The sequence below is a fragment of the Lethenteron reissneri genome, chromosome 44 (assembly GCF_015708825.2).
Source record: "Lethenteron reissneri isolate LAM-NWPU_2019-01 chromosome 44, ASM1570882v1, whole genome shotgun sequence".
Classification (NCBI taxonomy): Eukaryota; Metazoa; Chordata; class Hyperoartia; order Petromyzontiformes; family Petromyzontidae; genus Lethenteron; species Lethenteron reissneri.
In genome coordinates, this window is record NC_083822.1 from 8671448 (window position 1) to 8687845 (window position 16398).

The 16398-nt window shown below is 51.5% G+C and overlaps 1 protein-coding gene across 1 annotated transcript in view; it reads left to right on the forward strand.

Annotated features, from left to right (window-relative positions):
• The first annotated feature begins 1662 nt into the window (after positions 1–1662).
• Positions 1663–16398, forward strand: part of LOC133353638 (protein sidekick-2-like) — a 473964-nt gene continuing 459228 nt past the window's right edge. Inside the window, 1 exon segment of the mRNA XM_061570031.1 lies at positions 1663–3539. Within this exon segment, the coding sequence (XP_061426015.1) occupies positions 3461–3539 (79 nt within the window). The 5' untranslated portion in view covers positions 1663–3460.

Sequence of the window (16398 nt, forward strand, 5' to 3'; positions counted from 1 at the left end):
CTAGTTTTACTCAGCCTCAAATGAGCACGTGGTCCAATGTGTAACCGCCCGTCGCTGGGGACACAAAGGTGGCCGGCCGTGATTCTGGCCACCCAGCACTTCGTGTGCTGCACTGGCCTTCACAGATGCTCGCTACCAACACTTGTCCCAACAGCCTGTGAAGGCTAGACGGAGGGGGGGGGGGGGGGGAGTGATGGTGCAGTGGTTGGCGAACTGCGCTGCTAGGAACCTGGTGGCCAGAATTCGATTGCCAACCGTGGCTGAAACATCAATGACGAGTGACATGAGAAAGGGTGCTTGAGCATCCACTTAGGTCGACGCAGCTTTAGGGGCCGTCCATAAATGACGTCACGCACCTAAGGGGGAGTTCATGACATTTGTGACGATGTGTGACGAGGGGGGGGGGGTGGTTGAGAAATGTGACGTCACGTGAAAATGCGCAACTTGAAATAAATATAGACAACACGTTCTACTTAATTAAAGAGACGTTTTCATAAATGTTTTCTCCGACAACATCAGAGTGCAGCGCCACATTAAATACGCACTACAATGACAATAGTCTAAAGCGATTTGAAGCATGTTTTATTTTTTGGGGGGCGGGGGGGCAGAACTTTGTGACGTCATATTTGAGGGGGGGTCTGACTTTTTGTGACGTCGTGTGACGACGGGGAGGGGGGGGGGGTAAAAAATCGTCCAAAATCGCGAGACGTCATTTATGGACGGCACCCTTAAATGAGTGTCTGGGCAAACCAAGCGGGCGTTTGTCGCCACACCTGCCTGCATGCGTGCCGTAGCGACCTACATAGAATCTCGCTAACATCACTGGCCCTCTGCACGGGTGATCGTTTCCTGTGTATGCAACCCTTTGCATGAAGGCAGCTTAAATACGTGCATGGTGGGGGTGTGTAAAACTTCAAGATTGCTGGAGACGAAAGCAATCACCCCGGAGTGTTTTGTCGGCCACAGCACCCCGTCTCTGCATGCGGCTTTCCCACCCCAATAGGTGCTCGATACACACCCACGGCACCCTAATGAGTGTGTTAAAGGCTACACAAGGAGCGGTGGGGAGAGCGGTGAGCGCTGTGGGCTTGCGTGCCCTCGCCGCGCGCGTCTCGCGCATTTACTGACGCACGCGAAACTCTTTTCAATTACATCCGCTCTCGGCAGGCGGCGACCTCGCACGAGGCAGCGGAATGATCATCATCAGCAGCAGCAGCAGCACCCCCACAAGCAGCCGTCGCAGCCAGCTTGCCAATACCCCACCGGGGGGAGGCACCGCCGCCAGCCAGCAAGACGCACGGCCAATGGGATGTGAGCAGAGGCGGGGCCAACGACATTCCAACGTTTGAAAAAAAAAAATCACGGCCGGTCTTCTCCGGGGCGTGGTTGAGTTGAAGAGTTTGGCCAATCGCGGCGTCCTCCGCGTGGGTTGTTACACGTCGCGAGGGGGGGTGAGGTGTGGGGTGGGGGGGATGGAGGTGGTGGGTGGGGGGGGCGTGGGTCGGGGTGGGTGGCGCCTCGCGAACAATTTTCGCGGATTTTCTCGGAAGGGCTTTTGGTGGTGGTGGTGGTGGGGGGGGGTGGGCGCTTCGTCGGTGGGTGTGCTCTGTGAGTTGTGGTGGGGTGGTGAGAGAGAGAGAGCGAGAGAGAGGAAGAGAGAGAGAGAGGGCGAGTCTGAGTGTGTGTGGCGAGCAGCGTGCGAGGAGAGAGGAGGGGCGCTCCACGCGAATCGCTCGTTTCCCGAAGAGATCTCCCAATTAAAAGGATGTCTTCTCGCGCGCGTCCGACCTCTCCCGTCGCTGGCTGAGCAGATCAGGCGCAAGTTTTAGTGTAGAATAGTCATCAACGTCATCATCGGCAGGAGCATCGGCATCCCAGTTTCTCTCCTCTCTTACTCAGCTTCCCTGGCCAGCCATACACTCAATCATCGCGAAGCATTTGTCATTGCCTCGAGCTTCTCGATAAACCGCGAGTGTAGAAAGCCGTGGGATTACGGGTAAGGCAGCGTGCTGGAGTTTTGTGGCGAGCACGTAGAGTGGTTAACGCTGCGCGCTTTCATATACAAGACGAAATTGCGAACATCGTTAAAGACACGGGACATCTCATACAAAAAACTTCATTCGCTCTTGGATTTTCGTTAAAAAAAATACAATCACGGGAGCCCGAGAGAGAAAGCAAGGAGAGAGTGAGAGGGACACGAGAAAGGAGAAGGGACAGTAGGAAGAAAATTCGGGACTACATTTGCTTTGACGCGAGGAGCTGTGATGAATACTCCAAGACTCTGGCTGCGCGCACGTGGCAATGATGATGTGACGGAGAGCTGCGAGAAGACTCGACTCCCCTCGTTCGCGTTCACCCGGCTCGCACCGGGAGCTATCGTCATCGCGGGCACCTTTTAAGCACTCCAAGAAATTCAATTGCATCTGATTCTCTCTTGACTTTTTACCCGATTCGATACGTGTGTCATTTGTTGCTGACCTTGTTGTTGTTGTTGTTGCGTCCTTGGCAATTCCGACAAAAAGGCTTTTTTGGGGGATTTTAAAGAAGAACCAAGCGAAAAAAAAGAAACGAGACACAAGGAGGCGTTGTGATGAGTTGGAGACATCAATCAGTCTTCTCTCGGCTGGACATAACGATTTTGTGAGACGTCTGATCGATTATTAGTTTTTTTATATTAAAGGCAACGCGCTGCGGTGGGGGCGAATGGGAGAAGGATAAAGAAGAGCAAAAGAAAGAGGTGGTGAATAGCGAAGGAGTCCCCGCGTGGCTCCAAACAGACACCAGGGACGCAAGCTCCGACCGGCGCTTGAGTCCCGTTGCAACTCACTCGCTCCGTTCGCTCTGCTGCTCGATTCTCTCTCTCTCCGTCCCCGCTCTCCCTGCCTCTCGCCTCCTCCTCTCGCCGCCCTCGGGATCTCCCCTCTCTCTTCACTTGGCATCCAGCGAGAGCCCCGCACGGCGCAGAGCTAAGCGGCACACGCAGCGAAACGGAGACGCACCAATGTCAGCGTGCGCGCTCGCGTCTCTCTCTCTGCGTGAGTGCGAGTAAATATATCTATATACGAGCTATTGGCAAGGCTGTGCGTGCACGCAAAGGGCAAGCGAGGCAGCTTGCCGGGTGAGGTAGGGGAGGCGTGCGTGGCGGTGGTGGTGGGGGGGGGAGGGAGTATAGACTTCGCGAGCAGCGCTGGATTTTTTTGAGTTTGCGACCGAGAGAGCTGGGGGCATCGGAGACGCCGAGGAGGTAAAGGACTGAGCCGCGCCAAGGACTGGAAGATCTGAATCGAAGGGATTGAGCCGACCGGAAGGTGATTCATTTGATCCGGTAGGCAGCTGGAGAACTATAGCCGCTTGTAGCTGCAGGATTTGAGCCGGCGAAGGGGGGTGAAGGATTGAGCCGGTGGGAGAGCAGGCGTGGGAAGGCGGCCGGCTCTGCGTTCGCCCGACGGGAAGAGCCATCATGCGTCGTCTTGGGGGAAATGCCGGCGCCCTTCTGCACCTCCTCCTCGCGGCGCTGCTGGGAGCCGCGGAGGCTGACGGTGAGTGCGCGGCGTTCGTGCGCGTGAGTGTTGTGACACCACCACCACCATCACCCCAGAAACAGCGGTGGTCGCTGAGATTCTTGCGAGATCTCTCCACCACTGGGCGGGAGGGTGGGGGGGGGTCCGCGCCTTAATAGTAATTGCATCGGCGAGTGGTGTGACGGATATTGCGTCTCGTCCGTCGTGACGAAGCGTTGGGCTTGTGAACTTCACGTGCAGCTGGGGGCATCAAAACTGCTGTCGATGAATTTCGGTCACGCGCGTGTGCGTGTGTGTGTGCGTGTTTGTGCGTGTGTTAGTGCTCCTACTTGTGAGTGTGTGTGCGTGTTTGTGCGTATGTCAGTGCTCCTACTTGTGTCTGTGTGTGCACATTGGCGTGCGTGGAGCTTGGTATCGTTATCGAGCAAATGTGTGTTCTGCTGGTGTGTGTGTTCAAACGTCAAGACGCTTGCGTACGTGTCTGTGTGCGCTTGCGCGCGTGTGTGTGTTTGTGTTTGTATGGAGCGGTAGTGTAGCGATTAGCTCGCTTGCGCTACGACGTCGGCGACCAGAGTTCGATTCCCGCTCACGGCCAACGCCAGTGACGATTATCTTAAGCGGTCCTGGGCATCCCCTAGGTCGGCTCAGCCTCAAATGAGTACTTGGTTCGGTGTATAAACATCGCCCCTGGGGAGACAAAGGCGGTCGGGCGTTGTGTTGGCAACCCACTGCTTCGTGTGCCGTGCCAGCCCTCATAGGTGCTCGATAAATGCACTTGCCACAACAGTCTATTAAGGCTATGTGGGGGATCTTTGTATGTACGCGTGTATCTGCGGCATGCCCCATTTGCCGTGTGGTTAATGCGGCTGGCTGTGTGTGTACGCGTGTGTTCACGTCCTCGTCTCTGTGTCTGAATGCCTGTGTTTGTGAGCGTGTCTCTGTCTGCTGCAGCTCCTTATTTAAGTGTGCGTGTGTGCGCGCGTGTGTTTATGCGTACGTGCGTGCTTATGCGCACTTCCAGTGAGTCTACATGTATGTGCGTGTGTGCATCACGCTCACTGGCTGCTTGTTGCTGATCGCTGTGCAAGTGCACGTGTGTGTGTGTGTGCGTGTGTAATGCTGAGCATGCATCTGGTTAATGCGTTTGCTTCTTCGTGTGTGCGCTTATGAGTTGTGTGTAGGTGGGTACACGTGTGTGTGTGCGCGTATGTCCGTGTGAGTACATGTGTATCCGCACGCATGTGTCTGTCTGTATTTGCACGTGCGTGTCTGTGCGGGTGTCTCTGTGTGTATGTGTATGCGTATCGATGTGTGAACATGCGCATGTGTCTTTACGTACGTGCGCGCGCGCTCGTTTGTGTACGTATGTCTGTATGTATGTAGGTGTGTAAGTGCGCGTGTGTTTGTCCGTGTGCGATCATTTCTCTCTCTCTCTCGGTGTCTGCACGTATGTGATGTACATATGTGCGTGCGTATATCCGTATGCATGTACACGTGTCTGTACGAATGCATGTGTTCCAGTGTGTGCATTAAGCTCCCTTCCCTGTGTGATCGTTGCCCGCTACGTGAACGTGTGCGAATGCACGTGTACACGTGTGCACGCGTGTGTGTCTGCATGTATGTGCGCGCGTGTGTGTCTGTCTGTACACATGAGCGCGTATGGATGGTTGATCCAGCGTGCGTATTTTGCGTGCGTGCCTCTGTCGATGCACTCGCGCGTGTGCTTCTGGGGGTACACGCACCTGCGTATGTATGTGTGAACACGTGTGTGTCTGTGTACGCGTATGCAACGGGTCCGCGTGCGTTCGTGCGCACGTGTCGCGTCTGCACGTCCATGCGTACGCGCGTAAGATTCGTGATGCGAACCCCCTGTCCGCCTTCTCACACCCCCTACCCGCCGCACCTCCCCCGGTATCGCCTCTTCCCCCACTCCCATCCTCACCGCCACAGACGCGCTCTCGCACGAATATCCACAACCCTGAGTATGTGTAGTGGCTCAGTTTCCTTTGATGCTCAGGTATAGGGTGGGTGGGGGGGAGGATAAGAAACAATTACGATAGACGGGGGGGGGCTAACATCGCCTGCGTCGCTCAGTCGCTCTTCGTCTCCGTGAAAAGAATGAGCGCTGAGTCGCCTATAAATCGGCAGGGAGTCATCCCTCGTCGCACCATCCCCCCCCCCCCCCGCTCACACCGTCCGCTGATGGGAGCCGTGCAGTGGCACCCGCGCGCCTAAGCGATTTCGGCGCAGACAGTAGCCGCCGCGGTTGGCTGTGATGGAAGCAGCCGAGGCGCTGCCTCGTCCCAAATGCACAATGACCTTCACGCACTCCGCCCGCTGCTGCTGCTGCTGCACTAACACTGCACATTAGCGCCTCGCTGCACGCGCTTGCGCCGGCGAGCACAAGGCAGAGGCTGTCCTTGCGGCTAGGCGGAGCCTCTTGTCCGCGTCTGATCGATTGTCTTGTCCGCGTCTGATCGATTGTCTCGTCGGACTGTCTGACCGATGTCGGCGGCTTGTCTGTCTGATTTATTGTCCTGGCTGATAGACCATCGTGTCTGTCCCACGATCTGTTTGACTGATTCATCGACGTGTCTTGTTATGTCTACGTGAGCATTTTGTCTGTCTCTCTGAATCACTGTCTTGTTCTATCTCTCAGTTTGATTGTCTGTCTCTCAGACTGTCGGCTTGTTTTGCGCGTTTGAATAATTGTCTCCACAGCCTGTGCATTTGACGGTCCGTCTTTCTGTATCACTGCCTGGCTAGCTATCTAGTTGACTGTCTATCTGGATCTCTTTGACTGCCTGAGTGTGTTCGTCTGTTTCACTGGTTGTCCATTCGTCTGTGTGTCTATTTGAATATCTGAGTATCTCTCTCCACCTGACTGCCATTCTATATGACTCCCTATCGAGCTGTGTCTTTTCATTACAGTTTGTCAAATTCACCACCAATCCGTGTCTGGTTGACTGTCCGTCTTGTCTGTCTCTCGGTCTTTCATCCATCTGTGCGGCCGTCTGCATATTCAAGCTTCTGTCTCTCTGTCTGAATATGTGCCTGTCGGTTTGGTCTATCTGACCCCCCGCCCCCTTCCTGTCTTCCCGCGTGCCTGTCTGCCCGACTCTCTGTCTATCTCTCCGTCGCAACGAATATGCCAATGCGACGAAGCGAGCTCTCGTGTCTTTCCCACAGCGCGATATCCACACGTCGCCGATTTTGGCCCGCCGTTCCAGCGCGCCGCGTCCCATCATTAACCCCTTTGCACCGCCCTCACCCTTCACGGCAAAATGAATGGACACACACACACATCCTGTATCCGAAGCGTTCCAGTCAGCTCGCGCTCTGAGAGCGCTCACACTCACGTGCGTGTGTGTGTATGTTTAAAAATATATATGATCTATAGCATCTATTCTAATCACGCGTATTCTACGCATAACTGAATTACAGGGAGTGGTTGTCGATATCACTCTTTTGTTCGGATTATCAAACGCACCCCTCCACCCCCCTCGTAAATCATAGCAAAAGGTGGTGGCGCGTCTTATAATCCAGTTGCTGTGTGCGTGCCAGAGGCCAGATTTGTATGACTTCATTGACAAGCGGGCACATTCATTTCTGGGGTGCGTCTTACTTTCCGGAGCGTCTTATAATCCGGTGAATACGGCAAATAATGCGTATTAATCTGCTGGTAAAGTCAAGTGTAAATGTTTATTGGGAGGCATCGTGTTGGCTCACGATGTCGCGACTTGAGACCTGAGCTCACGTTGCCCCTGAGTGCGCGCACGGGCGATGCATAGCGTGAGTCTTAGTGCCAAAGGAATAAATTAAACATTTAACCAGCATACACAATAACGTGGACCAAATATTTGCATTGCCATTTTCGGTAGCTCCACATGTACGCGCTGATATGAATCCACGAGCCTATCACTGGCGTCCCGCACCAATATCATCGAGCTGCGTGCGTACAATTAAGCAAGCGACCTATTGACCCGCTTTGACCTGTTGGGTCTCATCGGCAGTGTCGGGCGTGTTAGGCAAATTGCCGCTAGATTAGTTGAACGGTCGTGGTCGCTACGCACGCGGCCTGAAATCCAGCACTGTAGAGGCAGCGAGGGCTGGTGGATGACCCAACATGTTTGTGAAACTCTCAGCCCGTGGGCGTCGATGAGGTGCCTTGTCCTTGCTCGCCAGGAGACAACTAATTTCTTGAGAAGTGATTGTTTTGTGTGTGTAGTGTGTTGGGCACCTCTGATTAGCACAGTTGGCTATGTACTGTACGAAATAAGTTCAACGTTCATATGGTCATACACGTACACAGCAAATATGTGGAATATACCTGTTCCATCTCCGTGAGTTAAAGGTGTTGGCCCACTCGCATTGAGCGGGCTTTCTCCATGAGCTCGGCTTACCTCCAACCAGGGTTGCGATTTCCGCATGGAAAATGCGGAAGGAGGGTTCAAATTTTCCCGCATTTTTGCTAAAGTCAACCGCAAACGGTGGAAAGACTACTCCTATGACCGCGCGCTTTTAACAACACGTTAATGCGTTCTATTGGAAAGGATACATCATGTACATGTGCTCGTAATCACGGCTCCGCATTTGAATAAAGTATGTGGTTCTTGTGCGGAAATGCGGAAATCATATATTCATTCCAATCAGTAACTCAAAGCCCTACGTGATGCTGGGCCTTGCATGTATCCTTTCCAATAGAACGCATTAACGTGTTGTTAAAAGCGCGCGGTCATAGGAGTAGTCTTTCCACCGTTTGCGGTTGACTTTAGCAAAAATGCGGGAAAATTTGAACCCTCCTTCCGCATTTTCCATGCGGAAATCGCAACCCTGCCTCCAACACGTACGAACGCCCAATCGAGTGGCTAAGATCATCTCAATATGCAGAGAACCGCAGAGCTTGGGCAATTGTTAGTTCTGGCTCACCTCGTGACGGCGACCTTTCCCGTTTGTCTGTGGCTCCTCGCTGCCTCTGAATCGTCCCGTCTCTCACGAGGTGGAGCGAACACTGTGCGTCGATTGCAAGTTACGTTATTGGTACGAGCACTCCGTCAGAACGACGGGATCCTCTTCAACGCGAAACACAATGTGTCAGTGAAGAGTAAGCTGCGTTTGCTCTGACAAAAAAAAAAATACATGCACGAGATGACATGGATTTCGAGTGATGATGTTTAGTGTGTGTGTGTTGCAAAAATTTGTATTCCTCGGGGTTTACAAAGGTGCATTACAATACAATTACATGCTAAACCATTTGTATTTATAAAGCCAAGTCTAATCGCGGCTACATTTTAACATTCTGTAGAGTGAACAGTGGGCACATTTATTTCGTAGAGAAATGCAGCCAGACAGCCACGGGCAGCAGAGAATGGTGAAGGTCTTGAGTTTGTATTTGAATATGCAGTATACCAAGTCCGTAATTATAATATATATTTGGGGGGGGACACCCCCCCCTCCAATATTCAATTATTCAAAATGTACCCCCAATATATTGCTATAAAATAGATTTCTGTTTATATGATCGTGGTTATGGTACTGTATAAATTCCTAATCTCTGCCATTACATACAATGAAACAAGAAAAGATAATAAAGAAAAAACAGAGCAATGTAATACAATACACTATTAGATATTATTGTTAAAAATAAATTAAAAGTCAATCCCATGTGTTATTGCATATTTTAAAATATTTTAGGCAGGAAATGGCAGGAAATTCTTTTCAAATTTAGATATTTTTTCTGGGGGGTGACCCCCAGACCCCCTGGAAAATGTGGTCCCCCCCAATGTTGACTCCATGGATACGGCCTTGGAGTGTACGAATTTCTATGCCAGTCGATCGGTGGGAACTGTGTGAGTTTACAGCTCTCTGCGGAAGTACGTTGCTCTCGATGTGAGTATGAATGTCTGCGTGGGTCTTGCAGGCCACGCGTGAGTCTACGTTATCTCTGTGCGTCTGTGGGTCTCGATGTGTAAATTAGGCTCTGCATGACAGTCTATGGGTCTCTGTGCGACTCTGGACGGCACAATGCAATGGGCGTTGTCTAAACTTGGCCACAAAACACCATGCTGCACATACACGGTGGGCAATAGTATGTGATAGATGATAGAGAGGCAAGTCAGTCATCGGCACAGCAACGAGAGAATGTCTTGCCGGGACTTGAGCAGGGGCAGCACGGAAGGCCGGTAGAGGTGTAGTTTCAGATGATGCGGGGGCAGCAGAGAAGGTTGTCTATCTGCAGTATGGCCTGTGTGACAAGCTCTCACTTAATGCGCCCTTTACTGCTCAAGAGTGGTTGGATGGGAGGTGGAAATTAAAAGGCACGTTAGTTCACCGAGCCTGCAGATCAGAGACGCTTTGCTAAAGCCACGGGTCACTGCGATGCGTCCAGCCACCGACGGAGTGTGCAGCACACCGCCTCTGCATTGCGAGATATTCTATTTGTCAGTCGGTCACAACTCTCACTTGATACGTTTGCATTGCACGACCTGCGGACGGGTGGCTGTTAATGATGAGCAGTGTATGAACCCTAACCTGTTTGCGAAGGTCCAATTATCCACATGAACTGGATTGGACGCAGGCTACGGTGGCACGATGGTGATGAATTAAAGGTCGTTATAGAAGGAAGACCCGGCGGTCTAGCAACGAGAAGAAAGCCAATGATTGAGATTAGACTATTTTTTGCTATTTTTATGTTACCAGGTAAAGCCCACTGAGCGATGTAGCTCTTTTTTTTCCAGAAACAACCTGGCCACAAATGACAGATCTACGCCGTGGTTTATCACGTGGGAATGTATAGCAGCCACAACTCTGAACCCATGTTGATTCTAAATATGGAGGGGGGGGGGGGGTGGAACGGAAGATCCGGAGGAAAATCTACGCGACCACGGGGAGAACACGGCAAACTCCAAATATGCAGGCGTCAGGGTCGGGATGGAACCCACGACCTCCTGCATACGAGGCGAGGTAGTTAACATCTCGCCACCGTGGCGTTTGTTGAAGCGAAGAGGGGGAGGGGTGGGAGAACAGAGAAGGATGGAGAAGCTGGCAGAGAGAGCTGTGCCGGTAAGGCGGGGGGGGGGGGCTAAGAAGATCCACTCGAAAGCATTGAGGGTGCAAATCGGAATAAAGGAACGGACACGCAACCGGCGGGCTGGAGCACGCCACCTGTTGGATAGATGGGGAAGTTAATCTTAACACCGATTGGGATTGGACCTACTCACACGTGTTCCATGACCGTTCCCTGTGCAAGGCATGACGCTATTGAATCTATGCGTAACGTGTGAGTCGCCTTTCCCCAATAGTTCTCCCCATGCCATGTGTTACTCATGGGTGGCGGAGGGAGAAAGTGTTTGACCATACTTCACCACGCTGGTCAGTGCCGGTTGGTGAAATGTGCCGAGGACCGATTCAGATGTCACTCGCCACTGATGTTATAGGCGTTGGTGGCAATTGCGCTCAGGTCACCGGGTCGATGGCGGATTGCGCTAATCGCTGCGCCACCGCTCCACAAAGATAAAAAAAAATAATTACCGTGTTATTTAATGCTTCATCAAGCAGTGCAGCTGTGATCACTGAAGCAGACACGCACAGGCGGATAATAATACATGCAGCCCACATGAACGAGTGTGGCTAAGTGAGTGAGTGATCTAAATTCTGGCGATGTTTCGCAGGGCTTGAACGCTGAAAATAGACCGTTTAAGTTTTCGGTTAATGATGCGAATGTGCAGTCTTTTCTTAATCCACTGCTGGATGTACATCTTCCCCACGTGTGCCAAGTCAGTCATGGGAAAATCTTAATTTTGGAGCTTTCGTGACTGCAGGAATTATTCTTTGGTTCTTTCGGTTAAGTCACGTCTAAAGATAAAATAATTAATTAAAATAATAGCATATTACGACGTTTCGATTGCAACACAAGCAATCATCATCAGGCATAAAAGAAATGGCAACAAAAATCTAACTAGAAAAAACTTTAGACAGACATACAAGCAGACAGACATCACAAGGACACACAGAGAGAGGAACACATATCGGCACAAAGAGAGGGGTCGTTTCTGTGACGGTCCCTTAAATATAGAGAGGGGGGCGGGGACGGAAAGAGGGAGGGGGCAGAGAAAATTAGCATATCAATGAGTGGACGGCAACGTGCTGGTGCTGCAAGTAAGATGACGACGTGGCACGGCACGCAAGCTTGAAAATTAGGAGAAAGGCACACTAAAATTAAATAACCTGGCAAAATATCGAAATGTGATGTAATGCAACACAGAGAGTCGGTCAACACACAATTAACGCATAGCCTGGTTGACTACGTATTTCAAAGATTGCTAAGTTAGAATGAATCAGTCATGGGAGTTGTTTGACTGGCCATACTTCACTCCGCTGGATGGTGTGGATCAGTGAAGGGAGGTGCCCAGAACGGTTCATATATCGTTGGTCACTGACGTTGTCCTTGGCTGGGAATTCGAACGCGATTTAATAGCGCAGTGGACAAACCGCTGCGCCACCGCTCTCCATCGATACGTACAAACATATGCACTCACATCGATACATACATTAATGCATACACGTGCTGATTGATCAACACCCACCAACTTGACTCATCAAACTCACTGCTTAGCATCGATGTATCATTCAGCACTGTGTCTTGCGAACAACTTAATGTGTATTAAATCATAGGCGATGTTGAGTTACCTATGCTGGACGGAGGTGAGTTCAGGACAAGGCCATCATTGAGAGAGGAGGAGTGATACAAGTGAGAGAACGCAGAATGGAGTGGCGATAGGGATGTGGAGTGGTGGGACTAGTGTCTGGCTGACTAGTTAGTTAGTGTAGTGGTGGGGCTAGTGTCTGGCTGACTAGTTAGTTAGTGTAGTGGTGGGGCTAGTGTCTGGCTGACTAGTTAGTCTAGTGGTGGGGTTAGTGTCCGGCTGACTAGTTAGTTAGTGTAGTGGTGGGGCTAGTGTCTGCCTGGCTAGTTAGTTAGTGTAGTGGTGGGGCTAGTGTCTGCCTGGCTAGTTAGTTAGTGTAGTGGTGGGACTAGTGTCTGGCTGGCTAGTTAGTTAGTGTAGTGGTGGGAAGAGTGTCTGGCTGACTAGTTAGTTAGTGTAGTGGTGGGGCTAGTGTCTGGCTGACTAGTTAGTTAGTGTAGTGGTGGGGCTAGTGTCTGGCTGACTAGTTAGTCTAGTGGTGGGGTTAGTGTCCGGCTGACTAGTTAGTTAGTGTAGTGGTGGGGCTAGTGTCTGCCTGGCTAGTTAGTTAGTGTAGTGGTGGGGCTAGTGTCTGCCTGGCTAGTTAGTTAGTGTAGTGTTGGGGTTAGTGTCTGGCTGACTAGTTAGTTAGTGTAGTGGTGGGGGTAGTGTCTGGCTGGCTAGTTAGTTAGTGTAGTGGTGGGGTTAGTGTCTGCCTGGCTAGTTAGTTAGTGTAGTGGTGGGGCTAGTGTCTGGCTGACTAGTTAGTTAGTGTAGTGGTGGGGTTAGTGTCTGGCTGACTAGTTAGTGTAGTGGTGGGGTTAGTGTCTGGCTGACTAGTTAGCTAGTGTAGTGGTGGGGCTAGTGTCTGCCTGGCTAGTTAGTTAGTGTAGTGGTGGGGTTAGTGTCTGGCTGACTAGTTAGTTAGTGTAGTGGTGGGGCTAGTGCCTGGCTAGTTAGTTAGTGTAGTGGTGGGGCTAGCGTCTGGCTAGTTAGTTAGTGTAGTGGTGGGGCTAGTGTCTGGCTGACTAGTTAGTTAGTGTAGTGGTGGGGTTAGTGTCTGCCTGGCTAGTTAGTTAGTGTAGTGGTGGGGCTAGTGTCTGCCTGGCTAGTTAGTTAGGTCAGTGGTGGGTCTCGCGTCTGGCTGCTCGTGCTCCTTACCACCGCTTCTGGTCGTGTAGAAGTTGCGCAAGGCGCGGGGCAGTGTTGAGCTGCCTGTACGAGGAAGCTCTTTTTCGCGGAGGATCAGAAAAAAAAAATCTCCCCGTCGCAAAGGTTGAATTCAGCCAATGATTGAACGCGCGCTTGTGCACGATCTTCCTCAGCCATGATGATTCCACTGATGTATGAAGGCATTTCCAAACCGTCGCCATCTCTCATGATCCCCATAGTTCCTGCACACCAGCTGATTTCATATTTCCATCTTTACGACGGACATACTCTGTCTGACGCGTTCCCTCCTTCGCATGCGACTTCGTGATTATTCCTGACAAAACGGCCATCGTCATCATCATCATCACTTCTAGCGATGTCCAAGGCCACTTTTTCTTCTTCTCTACGATTAATATAATTAGAAGCTTTTGTGACTGCATGAATTACTATGTGTGTGTGTCTCTCTGTGTGTCTCTGTGTGTGTCTCTCTTTGTGTGTCTCTGTGTGTCTCTCTCTGTGTGTATGTGTGTGTGTGTCGCTCTCTGCTTGTGTGTCTGTCTATGTGTCTCCGTGTATGTGTTTTGGCTCTTTCTCAAATGTAGCAATCTTTGGAAGAACGTAATCAACCAGGTGGGGTGTTGACTGTTTTTTTAGCCGACTCTCTGTGTTGCATTGTATTATATTTATAATTTTACTATGTTTGTTTTCTCATTCATTATTACCTGATGATGGTTGATTGTGTTGCAATCGAAACGTCGTATTCTATTATTATTTATTTAATGTATTTTCTTTCTACGTGGCTTTACCGAAAGAACCAAGGAGTGATTAATATGTCTGGAACTCGTGCGCGTTCTCGAAACCACGTGACCAACGTTGCTTCTCTCGGCAAAATTACGCGCGTCCATCTTTCCACCCTTCTGTGAGCACTTTTGTTAAACTTTTGTTCAATTTGCACTGCTTGTGCTATGGCGTTAGGCGATGTAACGAGTTAGAGAAACGAACAGTATTAACTCGTCTATTACAAATTTAATGACGATGCTTCTTATTGGCCGCTTTGATTTTTGAAGCTTTGCTTTCTGAGCTCAGCAAACCACGATTTAGATTTTAGTTTGAAAACATTTCAACAGGAATGGCCAAATGAGCAGCCAGGCTATGTTTCATGGAAGTCGTGCAACAGTACAAATGTTATACCAGCACTCGCCTCCTCTTCCTCCCTCACCCACGAACCCTCACCTCAACACCTCACTCCCCCACTCCTCCTCCTCCCTCACCATCACCTCACTCCCCTCCTCCTCCCCCACCCACCCACCCTCACCTCACCACCCCACTCCTCCTCCTTCCCCACCCACCCTCACCACCTCACCACCCCCCTACTCCTCTTCCCCCACTCACCCTCACCTCACCACCCGACTCCCCTCCGCACACCACCAACACTTTTACTTCTGCCCGGTTCCTAATCACTGGCCACGCGTGAACACGTGCTCGCGGGCGCGTTGATTGCGGGGCGGAATTATAGCGTAATAATGCGATGTTAATTACCCGCGCTGTGATAATTAGCGGCGCACAAGCCATGCGAGGAGGCGGCGCGCGTGCGAGGATGAGGGTGATAAGGAAGCGTGATGCTGGTTCGGTTTCTCGATCAGCCTGTCATCCGATCCACGTGCGATACCATCCACAGGCAAGGCACAGGCAAAGATCCCCCGTATAGCCTTCATATACTGTTGTTGGGGCAAGTGCTGCTCGCGAGCACCTATGAAGGCCGGCACGGCTCGCGAGAGGGTGGGGTGGTCAGCGCCACTCCCGACCGCCTTGGCTTCCCTAGTGGCGATGTTTAACATATCGCAAAAGGTACTCTTTAAAGGCTGAGTCGACCCAGGGGAGGCCCAGGATCGGTTCCGAAAATCGGCATTGGTATTGACCGTGAGCGGAAATCGAATTCGTGTCGCTGGGTTCGTAGCGCAGCGCGCTAACCACTGCGTCACTGCTCCCCTATCGCTCCCCACGGACAAACGTGAGACGGTGGGGTGGTCAGCTCCACTCCCGACCGCCTTGGCTTCCCTAGTGGCTGAGTCGACCTAGGGGAGGCCCAGGATCGGTTCCGATAATCGGCACTGGTATTGACCGTGAGCGGAAATCGAATTCGTGTCTCCGGGTTCGTAGCGCAGCGCGCTAACCACTGCGCCACTGCTCCCCTATCGCTCCCCACGGACACACACACACCGACTCTCTAGGAACAGCGGTGCGTAGATGGTTGCCCCGTGTTCAGTGGCGTGCAGCGGCGACGCTCGTCATTAAGACATTAAGTAGAAGGTTGTGGAGTCCCCAGTAACTCAAGGGACCCCTAATTCATGACAAACCAGGGGTGCCTCAAATAACAGCCCGAATTACAATCACAAGACGTAACCAGCTAATTAACATACAACTCTGTATTATTTCTATCTTGTCCGTTTTTTCGCATCTATCTCTCGTCTATATCTCTTTTGTGATATCCCTTCGGGGACTGCGACCAGCATCGCTTCCTACACGTGTGGCAAGGCATCGTGTTGAGATGAGCATTCAACTTGCATCGTAATCGTCGCTCTGGGCTTTGGGACACGTGTCCGAGATGGAGTTTGAGAGGAGGATGGATGGGGGAAGTGACTTAAACCTAAACTAAACTCGGGTTTCTTTTACCAGATGAGGCCCACTGAGCAATCTAGCTCCTTTTTTCAGAAGCGACCTCGCCACAGATGAGAGCCCAACCGAGCGGCTATCACGTGGTGCTTTATCACAGCCAAACACTCCAAACGCACGTTGTTCCTAAACGTGGAGGGACAAAGCCGGAGAGCCCGAATAAAAATCCACGCTACCACGGTGAGAGAGAGAGAGAGACACGCAAACTCCGAACGTACAGCAGGGGTCAAGCTCGGGTCACGAAGCCAAGACCTGCTGTATACCAGGCGAGGTAGTTGCCATCTCGCCACCGCGACTTGGAGGAGGCTTCGAGTCGTAGTACTAGTAGAAGGTTGCAGGCGCGAGCCGCCACCGTTCACTTTCTTTCC